General features: G+C 44.9%; 1 protein-coding gene across 3 annotated transcripts in view; it reads right to left on the bottom strand.

The window, feature by feature from the left end:
• Positions 1-473: 473 nt before the first annotated feature.
• Positions 474-16,307, bottom strand: part of Camk1d (calcium/calmodulin dependent protein kinase ID) — a 390,665-nt gene continuing 374,831 nt past the window's right edge. Inside the window, exons 9-11 of one of the 3 annotated variants that reach the window (XM_034510041.1) lie at positions 8,954-9,041; positions 8,152-8,269; positions 474-5,986 (exon numbers count right to left, since the gene is read on the bottom strand). In XM_034510041.1, coding sequence (XP_034365932.1) covers positions 5,868-5,986; positions 8,152-8,269; positions 8,954-9,041 — 325 coding nt within the window. In that variant the 3' untranslated portion in view covers positions 474-5,867. Of the gene's footprint in view, positions 5,987-8,147; positions 8,270-8,953; positions 9,042-16,307 lie in introns of all 3 variants that reach the window. The other 2 variants (XM_034510042.2, XM_034510043.2) reach the window with 2 other exon arrangements.

Below are 16,307 nucleotides of genomic sequence, written 5' to 3'. Positions count from 1 at the left end.
AAATAAGTCAGGATTGTGGGTTCTGAGGGCTCCTTTGTCTGATCTTACAGCTCCCTAGAGACCTGAGTGGAAGGCTAATCTCCTTGGGTTTTCTGTCAGTGAAGAGACAAAGAGGCCCGGCTATTTTGGAACAGTGTGACACCAAATGGCAGCTGTGAAGTGTTTTTCTGTGTACCAACTCCTTGGTGATAGCCTTGTGAAGGTTAATGGCCTCTTCAACTCTCACATCTTGAACAAAAGATGGCTAGGTGACCCCCCCTCCCCCCAAACCTGCTCCAGAACTGGGCTGTATTAGGAGATGTCTCCAACTATGCAAATCAATCAATAAACAAATAAATAAATAAATAAACTCCAAATGTGTGTGTGTGTGGAGAGAGAGAGAGAGAGAGAGAGAGAGAGAGAGAGAGAGAGAGAGATATATTGAAATGCAGTATCCTATTCATGATAGAGGAAACAGACAACCTACATCCAAAGGTGATTAATTCTCTTTATTGGAGGAAAACAAGAAGTCATCAATCTCATTATCATTATGATAGAAATCGATATGTATACATGATTGTCAAGGCAGAGAATCATTTGCTACATAGACCCATGAACAATTTTGCAGTGCTGCAAACCTATGGGAGTTAAACTTCTTGCAGAGTTTACTACATGCATGGGATAAATGCACAGTTTCCCTTCTTTTACTTTTTACTTTTTTACTTTATTTTTTATTTTTGGATAAGCATGTTTTTAATGGAAAAAAAAAAACAAAAAACCCAAACCAATCAAAAGCCTGGTAATAATGAGTGGGCCAGTCCTGGACTTGATGGAAAGTGTTGGGAAAACATGCCCATCATTGGGAGAGAGCTGATTGGAGGCCAATTATATCATGTATAAATAACCACAGAAGCCAATTTAGACATTATTCCAATGGATGTTCTGGGCAGATACCTTTGGTGTCTTCTCACCGAATGTGGGCTAAGAAAAATGTTTTCTGAAACATGCAGCCCTGTCATTCAAACGCTGAAGACGCTGCTGTAATACTGGACAGAGTCTTACGTTGCCCTGAAATGACCAAGTGCCTGTCACGGAGAGCCGCAGCTTCTGTAGTGTGGGACAAACATCTGAGATGATGTTTTAGACCATTTTTTTCCTCCTCTTTTGTAGCCTGACTGCCAGCTCTGCCCCAGGGCATTGTCTTCCAAAGTGCAGAATTATCCAGGAGGGCCTCAGAATCCTCGTCTATCCAAACTAAGACTTTTTTCCTATTGAGAAGCGAGTTAACTAGTGTTCGGAACTTTTGAGTGATGTCTTTGACCAAAGCCTCAAAGATGTCTCTCATTTTCTGTTTTTCCCCTCCATAAGGAAAATAAAATCACCTATAAGCAACATAGTTTGGTAAATCATCAGAGGACATAGTAATTATGACAAATTCCCCAGAGACAAAAAAGGTTAAGAATGGGGCACGGAGAATGCAGAAGCAGCTTTAGTACAGGGGACGGGACAGGGTGTCAATGCAATAGTGTGTCCCTTTGGCTTAGAAAAATACAGACAGAGAGAAGCCATTGCACAGTTTGTTTTGTCCACAAAACCAGACTCGGCAGCCACATGCTGAACTGAATATTTGGCTTCCAAAGGCGCAGCCTTTGTGTTTGCAAAAGTAGAACCCATAAAGCCACAAGCTGAGCTGCTCCCGCTGGAGTGTTCAGGGAAGTCTACGCAGGGTTAAGTCCTCCCTGATGAAGATTTTGCTGGGAGAAGGCAGGCCAGGCTGTGGCCAGCATGCAGGGCCATCTTCATAGTGGGGCTAGGCTCCTGTGTACACACCAGAGCTGCAGACAGACGTTCATGCACTGAGATCACCAAGCAGAGACCTGGTAGACGGGGGTGTGGCCTTTCCTCCTCTTCTTCCTCTTTTAGACCTGCCTGCCTCCCAGAGTTGAAGATTTCAAACTAACTTGCCTGCACACAAATTTTTGTGGAGTCACAGGAAGTAAGTTTGCCTTTTAAAATCTACTTCCCCAGCTTGGTTTGAAAAACAAACCAAACAAACAAACAAACAAAAAAACAAAAAAACTAACCAAGTAAATCGCCTCAAAACTTTCAATTCTGAAAACCATGGAATGGAATATCTTTTCTGCCTGCAGCCCCACCTTAGGACCAGAAAACCCCCTAAAGAGCAGTGGACTACATACAGATATATACACTGGTTTTTAATTTTGGAAACAAACTGAACAGTGTTTGGTCTGGAATGTGGTTAAGGAAAAGGCAAATTGCTGGAGTGTGAGAGGGGATGGGGGCCTAGCTCTGGTGTCAGAGGACATGCAAGGGAGGCCTGCATCTCACTTGCTGGAAGTGGTTGTAACATCCTGGAAAACATGATTTCTGGTTATGAGCGATGGAAGGGGCTTTCCTTCATCTGTCCTCACCTTTATTCCTCATGGCTCAGAAAAACCTAGCACAGCACTTTCACAAATGACGAAAGGCAGAGAGGCTCTGCCCCCAGCCTGCAGCCTGGAGTAGTGGCACCTGCTTGGTTTCCTCAGAGTAAAAAAGTCAGCTTTGGCCACAGTTCTGAGTAGGCAAAGGGTTATGATACCTAGGGCTCTAAAATCCCAGTCATTTCCACTGGGTGGGCTTCTCTTGCTGTTTAAACATGCCCAAAACCCACCAAACCCAGGAGCTCTGACCATATTGAGTTTTGCATCCTATAGGAGGGGTCAGAACTCTCAAGAGAGGGCCAACTAATTTCTTCTCCTGTATCCATGTTGTACATGGCCTGTGGTGTAAAGGCCAATTCTCTCTGCCATCCACAAGCTATCCAGTACTGAAGTATAGAAACAAAAAGCATAAATAAGTGAACAGAATCTGGGATTCACTGAGCCAACTCCTGTGTTTCCAGATATTATGCCCAGAGACACCTGAAGAGACAAAGTATCTCTAGACTATGAGTTGGCATGCAAGTGGAGGCAGCTGTTTTCTTAAGGAGGAATCTTCGACAACATTGGGCACAATCAAAATGGTATGGCTGGAGACTCAAGGTTCGAGAAGTGGCCCAGAAACAAAGTGAAGGGCAGGAATCTATACTTTTTGGTTTGTTTAAATAACTTCTTCATAGTCCTTTTCTGTCCCACAGAGATGTGAATGCCTGCTGATCTTTTAGAGTCAGAGTCCCTGTGGGGGTTAGAGGCAGTAGGAAGGGGTAAAAACTTGCTGGGGCGTGTTACAAAGGGTACCTACAACACAGGGATTGCTGTCTCAGTCTCTGTAGTCTCCATGTCCTCAAGGAGTCTGTGGCAATCCCTGCCCCTCCAGCCTCTAACTGCCGCTATCTCTTCCTGACCCTGACATGAAGCTCCAAACTCTAGAGAACCCTTGCTTTAGAACGAGAAGCTATGGCTCCGTTGGGGCTGAGTGATAGCTTCCATTCACTGCTGGTTTTGGCTGCTCTTTCTGCCTCATGTATAAGTAAAGGGCAGAAAAGGGGGAAGAACGGGGGAAGCAGAGGGAAAGACTATTCTGGAAGTATTTCAATATTTCATAATCAAGTGAGGCTATACATGTCCACTTGCCTAGCAAATGTGAAAGGCAATATAGTGGAGGTGTGGGGAGAGCCTGGAATTAGAAACATAGTCAGAGAGGGGGCCTGTGTGGCCATAGGATGCTGCCAAGCATACTGGTACGTTCACTCATTATACTGGTACTGTAATTCTCAGCTTACATCACTGGAATCTGAGAAGAGTGAGGGAGCTCAGACTTTGACATACCCCTTTCCAGGTCTTAAGACTAGGTCCATTCTGTGTTTTTATATATCATTATATAATACTACCAAGTGGAAGTGAAACTTTATCTTTCTACCACAATGACCTTCTCAGAATAGAAGACTCTTCCCAGTGGCACTTATTTTCACCTTTTTTAAAACAGTAGGAAATGATGTCATGCATGGGCTTCCTGATGGCATGTTCAACCTTGCCTACTACTGGGCTGGCACTAGCCATCACCACCTTACACTACTAGTTCATGGAGACCTGATAGATCAAGGTTGAACCAAGCATGGTTGATTGCAAGGGTACTAGGGCTCACTCTTCACCTGTTCTGTATTTATTTGATACATGTGAGAACAGGGTAGACCAGATGTCTGAGTTTGAAACCACTCTTATATATCTTGCACAGTGTCCTTTGGGGAGCTGGAGCTGCCTGCCTGGTGACACTGTATATGCACATACATGTGTATCTGTGTGTGTGTGTGTGTGTGGAGAGGGCTGGGAGCAAGGTGTAGGGTGACAAGAATGACTTACTTATCCAGCAGGAATTTCTATGGCTGGCAAGTAGTACATAAGAAGGACACAATGACAACAGCCTGAGAGGACAGCCCCGGAGCCACTAGGAAGGCCTATCACAGTCCATCTTGGCAGGCTACAGCTGACTGTGGATGAGGCTCAGGCTTTAGATAGACACGACAGCTGAAGGAAAACATTGGCAAAACTGGCTTTTGAACCACCTGCTTTGGTCTCCCAGAGCCTCCTAGCCTCCTTGAAACTGGTTTCCACAGGACATGCCTGATTTTAGCCTTCAAGTTCCACATCCTGGAAAATCCTTCAGTCCCTGTTAAACCCAGACACACAATAGCCTGACTACCACAGGTACTGTTATTAGATTCCTCTGATGGAAGGGAAGGCTTGTGCACCAGCTGGATCTTGCTGAGCCAGCCATCTCTGGGATGGGCAATAAATATTCTGCTCACTTGGTGTTGTTTTTCCTTTCTACCTAAAATAAAAGGTTTCTTCTTCAAGGCCATTTCTATCCCTTCTCTTGGGTAATGCTCATGAGACAACAGGGTGAAAATTTGGGGGGGGGAAGTGTGTGGTATAGGCCATTTGAAGGGTACTATTAGAAGTGAATTTAAAAAAAATTAAAACAGATGAAGAGATTCGTTTTAAAAGTGCATAGCTGAGAACAGAGTTTCATCCGTCATCCCCCAGGAGAACTGAGGGCTGTGTGTGGGTCATTTAAAAAACAAGATGGCAGTCCGTCCCTTCTGCAAGGGAGGCTCCTAAATCTTGGCACTGTGGGGATCCTGTTCCTGGAGCGCAGTTCACCTGTAATGTGGAGCCTGGAGTTCAGGGTGGAGGGAACAAGCTTATATCTTCTGTGGTTGGTAAGCAGTTCTCAGGGGAAGCTGCCTGTAAGGTTTTCTGCCGGTTCCCTGCCAAAAGCCACCCAGTGAGAAGCCAGCCCAGCTCAGCGGTCAGGGTGACTTCTGGAGGAAGGGACTAGAAGCAGAGGTACACAAGTAACGTGCACTCTTAGCAGTGGACACTGATTCTTGATCCTCTTAGAATTTGTAAAAAATACCTTTTAACCCTTCTGGGAGGGGGAAAAAAATCTCTTAAAGGTTAACGTAAAACCACTATTAGAGAGCAAATGATTGAGGTCATGAGACTAACAGAGGTCAAAAAGACACATCTCAAAAGAAAAAAAAATCTAGTGCACAACATTTACCGGTATTTAAATAATCCAGTTGAAACCTTAATTTTTTTTATCATGAAAAAAATACACCCTAGACGGCTGCCTACACTGAGAGAACGGAGTGGTGGAGTTGGGGGGGGGGAGCAAGAAGGTCCATTCAGTTAGAGCTTTGCAAGATTCGTATATACAGCACCAGATCCTGTGACGTCAGCTCCCCTTGAGTCAGTCAGTACAGTTTGTGAGAAATGAACACATCAGAGTTGCAGTATAAAATATGGCCATAAAAAAACTTCTGTCTTCCAGTCCTATGCAGGCGCACCATGCAGGGTGGGTGGGGTTTCTGATGCTGGAGCTGCTCCGGCCAGGGGCTTCTCCTTCTCCGGCCCCGCCCCCTGGGTTCCACCTCCAGAGCCGGGTCACTTGCTTCCAGTGTGCCCTGTTGTCACAGTGGTGGGCCTGGGTCTCCTCTCAGCTCCGACTCCTGGGACCCCCGACGAAGAAGAAAGGAAACTACAGAGCGTGGAAGGTGCCAGACCTGCCAAGGACAGCAGACAAGAATTAAATTCACACTCCCCTTCCCAGAAAGAGAATCAAATGTGCTGGGCTATAGGGATGAAACTTGTATCTAATTGCTAGGCCGGCCCTCTACTCTCTACCCTCCAGCCCTGAGCTATGTATACAGTCAGATCCTGAACTTTCATTACCCTATGGAAGATCTCTGCCACCTGTTAAATTGTTTTGCTCTCTGATCCAACTTTTGGGCCCTCTTTTTTCTTTATAATTGATTTATATTTGTAGTATGTCCATCATGACCCATTTATCGAGCACTTTCTGTGTACTCTTTGCTATACATTAGGCTAGCATACCACTATCTACTAAGCACGGGGATGGGTGTGAAGTGTGTAGCATCCCTATTAGAGTGTTCCTTTCTTTAATTTTTTCATAATTTCAATTTGTGTATATATGTGTCATGCTTATGAGTGTGCAGGTAACACATATGTGTACATGTATGTAGGGGCTAGAGGCCAATCTCAGATATCTTCAGTCACTTTACACCTTGTTTTTCTGCTTCTTTTTAAGACAGTTTAATGAGTTGGTTAGGCTGGCCAGCAAGCCCTAGGGACCTGCCTGACTCTGCTCCCTGTGCTGGGATTAGGGACTCGCCCTATGCCTGGCTGTTTTACATGGCTCTGTGGATCACTGGATGCCAACACACTTTGCCAGCTGAGAAGAACAGACCATTTCTTACACAGCTCCACGAAGTAGTCATTTTTACAATGAAAAAAAAAAAAAAAAAAGTCTGTACCCTTTCAGGTCCAAATTTGGATTCTAGGAAGTGTTTTGTATCACAGGTCTCTGAAATGAGGATGTTCGTGACTTCCATAAAATGTCCCCAAAGGCTCATGTTAGACAGTTTGTGCCTGTAGTGAGGGAGTGCGGTGAGAACATCATGGACGCTACATTCATCAGAAGATGAATCCACTGATGAATTCAAATCGAATTGACTATTGGGATGTGGAACCTAGCTTAGGGAAGTAGGTCATTGAAGGACAATACCATCTTCCTAGATCTCTGCCCTGCTCTTTCTTGGCTGCCATGAGGCAACTCTGGACAGTAAGAACTGCCAACGGTTCACTTTTCTCTTGTAAGATGTCTCTCTCGGTGTTTTGTCACACTGACATAAAACTGACTCACAAAGCCACTGTAGTGTACATCAGCTATCGCACAGCTTTGAGAAAATGTAAGAACTGTGTATGAGTAAAGAATGGATAACAAAATTAGGATAGCTCCTTTTGGGAAAGAGGAGGATGCTGGGGGATCAAACCTTCTTAAGTTTGTTTCATACTAGGTAAAAGTTCTACCACCAAGTGACATCCTAGGCTTATATTTCTGAGATGATTTTACAGGCTGGCCTTGAACTTGGAATCTGTTACCTTCAGAGTGCTGGGATTACTGACTGGTGTGTACTATTATGCTCAGCCATGGGATGGCTCTTTAGCAAAGAAGGGAATCCTTTTACTAAGCCAAATAGGTGGGTGCATGATGCCCAGTGATTGGGTTGGGAGCAGGGACTGATGGGAACATTTAAGGCCATGATTTTGACATAGAGAAGAATCATCAGCATGGTCTAGTGGGAGATTACTGTACATATAAAGATGGGGAGAGGAGAGAATTACAAGAGTAAGTATGCCCTCAAGGATGTCAGATCCTTTACAAAGATGAAGGGCAAAGCAAGAGCATCCCTGTTGCTTTTATTGCAAAGCCAGTTTGGTGCATATAAATAAGTTCAAATACCCATCATCCTCATAAAAACAATACCAACAATACTGAAACCCAGACTATAGAAATCAGTGCAACAGTCCATGAGGATTCCACCATAGCCCTCCAGTCCATACCATTCGGTCCAGAGGGTGACTGAACAATGAGGCAAATCAGAGGAAGGAGACAGAGCAAGAAGTACCCTGGCCTTATCTTTGGTTGTGCAGTACTTGTGCCTTGGATTTCTTATCTACAAATGGAAATGCTATCACCTAGTGTGGGTATTAAATGTTGATGATCTTCTAAGGTAGTCACGAACATTAAATGGGTTAGATGTGTTAGAACATGGTGTGGCCAACCGTCGGTACTCAGCTCTCTCCTGCCCAACCCGGACTCATCTCAAAAGCCCGCTGAAGAATTGCGGTTTTGCTACATACGCACAATCTTTTTGGCTGGCCAAACTGAGGTTGCTTGAGACACTTGCATTTGAACTGTCCAGGCTGCTGCCGAGCTGTAGCCTCCGCATGTGTCTCACGACGGCCGTGGCATTAAAGGCTTGCTGAAAATGTAGGGAGGAGGTCAAAAAGGTGGAGAGGTGGAGGAGAACAAATTGTTTCAGCTAGTTGGAAAATATTCCAAGATTGCTCAAATTTGCTTACCCAGAAACCATAAGCACTGCAAAGTATCTCAGATACTCTCAGGACACTTTAGAAAGAAAAGTTCCGTTGTCCTTTTCAAACGTGCACAAACTTATTTAAATATCTTCCCCATCAAAATACATTTTGGAGGTTAAAAGTTCACTTGCTCCTGGCATAAACTTTTGGAACAATTTCACAACAATAATCTATGTAATTTGAATCAACAAATCAAGAATCACTTAAGTTTATGTTGCCAGAGAGCTGGCTCAGTGGTTAGGAGTACTGGCTGCTCTGCCAGAAGACCTGGGTTCCATTCCCAGAACCTGCATGGTAGCGCACAACTACTTGTGCATAGACATAAATGCAGGCAAAACACCCACACGTATGGTGCAACAAAATAATTTAAAAGATGTTTGGAAGCATAAATGTAAATTAGCAGAACTAATCAAGTAAGGTCCTAGGGATTTCCATTCAACCCCTCCCCCAACCCCCACCATGGGTCACTTAAAAATACAACATGTGCAAATTGGAGAATCACTTTCTCCAGAGTGGTTTAAACTCCCCGAGAATTTGGCAAACATGAAGTAGGCACACCAATGACTTACTCTCCATTTGCTCTTTGCAAAATTCTTCCGGATCTGGGCACTGACGGATTCGTGAATGTTTTTGCTGAGGGCTGTGTCACCAGCAATCCTGAAACACAGACAAAGAGACTTTTTCAAAGGGGCTTCTTAGGCTTGGCCATAGAGTCCCAGGCTGCTGTCCCTGGAAGCTTCATCCCACCCTGGGGAAGTTGAGGCTGATGGAGGGTGGCTGGCTGCTGCCCTTCTAGACTGTTTAGTCTCCTGGATGAATTGTCCTTAAACCCATGCATGCCAAAAGCCCAAGTCCTACAGTACCTTCTGCTTCTACTCCCTTCCCAGGATTCACCAACGTCCCATTGGTCCCCTCTCTACCTGTCTTGTGGTTTTCCTCTTTGAGCCTAGGCCCTGCAACATTAGACTCCATGACAGCTTGGAAACCTGAGTTCATGTCCCTTGGGTTCACTCTTCCCTCCTTACCAGCATTAGCCCTTTAGGGCTTCTTCTCTCAGCTCTGACATTTGCTCCTTAGCTGGCCCTGGCTTCCAGTGTCCTTGTAGACAAGGCTCCTATACACTGCCACCTCCAGAAACTTTAGCTCAGCTTGACCCATGTTCCAGAAAGTTCCTATGGCTTCCAGGCCCACGCCCAGTCTATATTCATGGTCGTAGGTGGTCTTCATTGGAGTTCTTGGTTATTTACAACTTTCTCCTCAACTCCCTCCCACCCTTCTTTATCTTGCATCTCACTCTGCTTACACTTTCCTTCAGAGCTGACAGGAATTCCCTAACATCACACACGACAAACCATCAATCTCCACAGGACCCTTCTCTCACACCAATACTCTCTTCTATACCCGAGAGTTGACTTTCCCTCCAGGTCACGGAAAACTTCCTTTGGCTCTAAGCCTAATTTGACCTTTCTGTTTTTCTTCCTAAACTATTCAATTCTAGGTTGGTCTTTGAGCTCTATGAAAGAAGTTATTGAATCTTGAGAAAGTTGCAAGGTGGGCTTCAGAATCCTGGACCACTCTTATCCACCAGATAATACCTGCCATAGGAGAAAACTTTTTACACCCCACCCCAGGCCTGGACTGCCCAGGACTGCCTTGGACTTAAAAAACAGGCCCACCACTTCGGAGTGCCATCATCAATGGTCATAAGACATGAAAGGAACAAGCTCTGGGCTTGCTGGGACCAAGTGTCATCCTGTCCAGCCTTTCTTTCTCTATAGAACTGCCTGTAGTCCAGAAACTAGACTGTCTCTGTGCCAGGCTAATATCCCAGCTCAAAGCAGCCTCCTCCTGCATCTTCACATGTATCCCCTCTCTTCTCAGACGGGCTCAAAGAATGTTCAGAGATGAACTGAAATGAACCAAGTTTTCACTTTGAGCATCTCCCAATTGCCTCCCTTCCCCAGGCACACATCAGCCAAACAGAAACCACATCTGCGAGTGAGCAAATGAAAAAAAAAGAAAAAAAAAAGAAAAAAACAAGCACAGGTTCTGGGTCCTTGAGGCATCTTAATAAAGCTTTTATTCCTTCAGAGCTCATAGGAATGCTTCCTCCAGTGCCACCTAGGGTCAATGTGTGGATACACATATCGTGTGTGTGTGTGTGTGTGTGTGTGTGTGTGTGTGTGTGTGCGCGCGCGCGCATATATGTAGAGGCTAGAGGTTAACCTTGAGTAGAATTTCTTAGGAGCTTTTTTGTCTTTTTTTTTTTGAAAGACAAGGTCTTTTTTGTCTTTGGTTCTTGGGCTCATCAATTAGACTCTACTAGCTGACCACCAAGCCCCAGAGATCTCCCTGTCTCTTTCTGCAGCAGTGACATTTCAGGCATATACCACTCTGCCTGGCAGGGCCTCATGCTTGAGCATCAAGACCTTTATGAGCTGAGATATTTCTGTCAGCATCCTCCTGTACCATCTTTAACAATACTGGTCTCAGAAAGTGATGTTAATTCCAACGAATCAGTGGCCATCTCTTTCTTGGAAACAACTGGACCAAAATGATAAGAGGTATGCCAAATACTGCTGTGGGCCTGAGCTGGCTCCAAACTTGAACAGCTTGGGGAAGTGGGGATCAGGAGTGATTCAAAGTCTTGACTGCCATCAGTAGCCTGGTCCCCAACACCTGAGCCCCGGGGCCTGCTGCCTGCACACTGCTTCTCATGCCTCCTGGGTGGGTTACCATAAGCCAAGATGTAAGGATAATGCTAACTGAGTTATTTTAGGGCTGTTTTTTGCATTTCCTACAGTCTTCAGCTGGGCTGCGTATGGGTCGGAATCAGGTTGACAGCAGGTGGCTCAGTGGTCCTGTTAGGCAGTCTTCAAAGTGGCTGAAGTCCGGGTGTGACATTTAATGGACTATCTGGACAGCCATGAGTATACAAAAGGAACATCTCAGTGTTGGAGGATTCTTTGGGTCAGTCATTAGGAGTTTGTTGGGGCTTCTCTTCTCTATGTTGGGCAAGAAGAAAGTACTTCTTTGTAACAGCAAGTCCTAACAAAAACTGCAGAGTTTAACGAATGCTCTGGTATTTCTCGTGTTATGTTAGAATGCTCCTTCATTTCTTATCCGTTTCTGATATTTCACTTCTGACTCTCCTCGATTTTGAAATGTAGTGCTTTTCCATGATCATTTTATATTTCCACAATTATTTTATAATCTTTCAAGGCCAACAACATTTTTCAAATCCAGCTTTAAATCAGGGCCTACTATTTATAAGCGGTCAAATCCTATTTGTTCACACCACTCATGGGTATTAGGCAAACTAACTCCTCTGTAAATAGAACAATCACATTGCATGCATGGACATGTGCACATGTATATGGAAGCCAGAAGCCAATGAGGCTGTTTACTTTCTACCTTATTTTTTGAAATAACATCTCTCATTGGACCCGGGTCCTACCAACTCAACTAGCCTGGCTGTCAGTGAGCTCTGGGATGTACCTGTCTTCACTTTCCTAGCACTGGGATTATAGGCAGGTAAAGCCTTGACAGAGATGTGTAGTGCTGAGGGACTGAGCTCAAGTTCTCATGCTGGTATGTGTGTGTGTGTGTGTGTGTTTCAGACATGTTTCCTCTCTCTGGTTTTGCCATTTGGTCAAGCTGGGTTTGGTGATATCTGGTGTACCTCCCAACCATAGTTTCTTGGACTACTCAGTTCCCGTGGCCACGCAGAGTTAATGTGTCTGGGATCTTCAGAGAGATGGAGTCTCAGTCAGTATTCAGGAGGATAAACTTTACATGTCAAGTTGGCTGGAATAGGGTACCCCAATATTTGAACATATGCTAGTTTCTATGTTCTCCTGGAAGTATTTCTTAGATAATATTAGTAGACTTTGAATTAATTATATCACATGGGTGGGCCTTATCCATCAGTTGAAAAGGTCAGTTGGGGGGCAAAAAGCAAGAGTCTGTCTTAAGATTGTAGATGCTACATCCACCGTTCCCTGGGTCTCTCTGCACAGTTTGGATTTCCTATACCTCACAATTATACAAACAATTGTCTTAATTCCTTAAAATAAATATCCCTCATGCTGATTGCCTTAGTTTGCTTGTCAATTAAGCCAGAGATAAACATTCAGGGCAATCTGACCTGGAAATGAGCCCCACTCGTGCTCCTGTGAAACAGGCATGGATCCCTATCCCACCGTTTGCCAGTTCCCACACACTGGCCATCAGTGAACAGCTTGCATGTTCCTTATAAGGTACCAGCAGGAAAAAAAGGTGAAACCCCAAACGAGAGTGGGCTTAGAAATATCTGGTAAAAGGCATCGACTAGCTTCCTCAAGGGCTGCTTTAGCAAGAGCCCGATTCTGTCTGGAGTGGCCTGTTCTGAGGTTTAGGAAAGCATATGTGCTTCCCAGGGGCTTTCCTCACCCCGGGTGGCTTGGGTAAGAGGGCCGAACAAGCCTGGAATAGCATGAAGCTCCCGGGAAATGAGTGTGTCTGGAGTACAGCTCTGAGAGCACAAAGCTGGTAGGGTGTCACTGCAGGTGGCCCTCTCCCTCCCACTGGCTCCCAGCTGGACCCTCATTTTCCTTTGCCTGCCTGGGCAATTTTACCTTGTGGAGACAAGCACCACACAGATGCAGGCAAATATGGAACTTGGGTGATGCCTGCATCAAATGCATGGGTTATTTTCCTGGTGTCTGGCTCCCTGAGAATGTTAAAAATACAGTAAAAATGGAAGAGCTTGTCATGAGCCTTCTGATTAGGAGACCCTGGGTGGCACAGCTCCTGAGCTTCTAAGGATGACTTCAAATCTTTGGCCCCAGCTTGACTTCTCTTTGACCCTGACTCTCCAAATCTCATCATGGCTGGCTCACTCTGCCCTGATCTGATTTATCTCATGTAGGAAGCCATGCTCTCCTACTTCCCACCCCAAGTGTCTCTCATGGCCCCCCTCCTCTCCGCTCTGCACCTTCCTGCCCCACATCCAAGACCCTAGCTTCTCTTCCCAAACCTGCTATTTTGTAGCCAAACAAGGCTTTATGGTGTAGAATGAAAAAATATAAAGGCCATTTTATGAAATATGTGTAGATTTCTTTGCCCTTAGACCTGGGCAGAAAAATGCAGGTCCTAGAACGCGGAACTGAAAATAAGATTTCAGGCCCCCCAGGACACTTGCTGGATGAATTACATTCCTCAAGCTTCAGGCAGTAGGCCCACCTATGGGTGGGAGAGACCCAAGGCAGGAAGGCATTCCTGACCACAGATAAAGATGCTGCCACCTAGGTGGGGCTATAGCCGGAAAAAGTGAAGATAGTTAATCTGAAATAGTTGGAAAATGACAGGGTGGGACACAGGGACATGGTAAACCATTCAGGGTGGGTTTCTCTGGAATGTTTCACTATTCTTATGTTATGTATCCTTGACAACCCCTCCCCCACTCCCCACTCCCCTGGTTTGTGGTTTTTCCCTTTAAAACCCTCCACGGACTGGCTGTGGGGGTCGAACTCCACTCCTGTGTGAGTGTGTGGTGAGACCGCTGGCTGCCAGGTTTCTTCCTTAATAAACCTCTGCTGATTGCATCCAGGTATGGTTTCTTGTGATCTTTGGGTGGTCATGATTTCCTGAGACTTGAGGAAGGGTCTCTCGAGTTTGGGGCTCTTCAATGGATGTAGATCTATTCTACCCTGTGAAGCAGGCTTGGAATCATGTAGGTGGGTTACAATTTCAAGATCAGCCTGGGTAACTCAGAAAAAGACCATGTGTCAATTTTTTCTTTAATGAAAACAGGAATATAGTTTGGAGGTAGGTCACTTGCCTAGCAAATTTGAAACCCTAGCTTCACTTTTTAGTAGCAGAAAATATAAATAGCATTAGCAGCAACAAATACATAAATAAATAAATACTTCTTTACCCCATCTAAACCCCATCAAGACCCCATTGCCAAAAGAGCAAAGTTAAATTTTTTAGAACAACAATAAAATAACAAGAGTTCATCTACGTCACAGATATGTTACGTGCCAGGTGGTCTTATCCGTTCCATGTACTGTCATAATTAGTCCCTTCAGGATATGCATTATCATGTATGGTCTGGATTCCATGAAGGATGCCTGAAGGGTTCAGCCCAGGTAGTAAGAGGTAATGGCAGGCCAGATCCCCACTAATCCTAACCCTCGCTTCTCTCTTCATTCCCTGCCTGTCTCCTCTTACTCTACAATATCAAGGAACACCAGGTATTGTGGTTCAGTCTTGGACATTCGGTGTTTAGATATAGTCTGGGCCTAGGTTACTCGTTTTGCTTGGAGCTCCACCCCATCCCATGGGCTGGGCAGCAACCTTCTTCCAGTCAAAAGCATAGTTTGACACCAGATCCAGTTGGGACAACTCTACTCTCCTGAAGTCCCAAGAAAGAGATGTTGGCTTGGTTTTTCCAAGAAAGAGAGACTAGCTTTCCCCAACAGGGAGAGGGAAGAAACTCAGGAGGCTTTATCCCTCCCTGAGGATTTATAGGCAGTAAATAGTAAAAGGGGGTGCATTTTCTTTAATGGTTTATCCATTGGTAAGGTGCCCATGTAAATAACTCCTCACCACACTTATGAAAGCAAACCTAACTAAACTTGTTCTCTCTCTCTCTCTCTCTCTCTCTCTCTCTCTCTCTCACACACACACACACACACACACACACACACACACACACACAAGCATGCACATGCCTGTGGATATGACAAGGTCATAGAAGGAGAACTAGTGTGAAGGAGACTAGAGGGAGGGAGGGAAGGGCAGATAGTAGGAATGAGTGTGATCCGAGTACATTACACACACATATGAAATGCCATAATGAAGCCTCTTATTACACAGAATTAATATATGCTAACAAAACTTTTGTTAAAGAGCTGGAGAGACGGTTCAGTAGTTAAGAGCACACACTGCTCCTGCAGAGGGCCTCAGTTCAGTTCCCAGCACCCAAATCAGGTGGAATCTTAACTACCTGTAAACCCAGCTCCACAGGGATCTGATGCCCTCTTCTGGTTGCCCTGAGCACCTCCACTCATATGCACATATCTGTATGCAGATCCACACACATACATATAATTAAAAACAACACATCTTTAAAAGATTTAAAAACTTTTTTAAATAGAGAGAGCAGACTTTAAGCTGCCTTCTGTATTTTCTACAGAGTTGGGGTAGGTTATCGGAAAAACATGAGGAAGCCAGGCAGTTCCCTCCCTCTCTGTAAGATAATCCCAAAAGTCTGATACCTTTAAAGGCCTACTGTGTGTGACATAAAGAAAAATTACTGTATTTTCATCATATACATGGACCCACTAAGTGTTATCACATACATGGACCTGGTATCTGAGGTTACGAAGAAGCATCTCGATGACATCTGATCAGAACTGTTCACTTTTCCGGAAAACATTTCCCTTGATTCCCTGCCCTCTGCTGTTGCCCATCTCCTTTATAGAGTGAAGAGCATTCACTGTGGAGTCTGACCTTTCTGGCTAGAGCCCGGGCTTTGCCATTAGCTGGCTGTGGTGTCTTTGCTCAGTTACTATTTCCTTATCTCTGAAGTGAACAGAAAACCTGCCTCCCAGGGTTATTGTAGAGAAAATAGAGTGAATACTTTAAAGCCATCCCCAGAGTTCCTGGAACACAAAAGAGACTCAACAAAAGCAGGGCAGGAGTGGTGAATTAAAATGCTGTGAACTGGGTTACCACAGAGCTTCTGAGCGGGTCCCCTGCAGAGGGTTAATGGCCTGGAGGAAGTGCTGTGAAGAGGACAGGCCTAACACAGGACAGTTCTCCATAGCGCTCATTTGAACTTTCTCCTGAATTAAGGTCATGTGTGTGTGTGTGTGTGTGTGTGTGTGTGTACATGTATGCTGGGGGAGTAAAGTCAAGTCAAAGCCTTGTACATAC

This window comes from Arvicanthis niloticus, chromosome 8 (genome assembly GCF_011762505.2).
Source record: "Arvicanthis niloticus isolate mArvNil1 chromosome 8, mArvNil1.pat.X, whole genome shotgun sequence".
NCBI lineage: Eukaryota > Metazoa > Chordata > Mammalia > Rodentia > Muridae > Arvicanthis > Arvicanthis niloticus.
The sequence above is the reverse complement of the archived record's forward strand: the minus strand, read 5'-3'. Positions and strand labels throughout refer to the sequence as shown.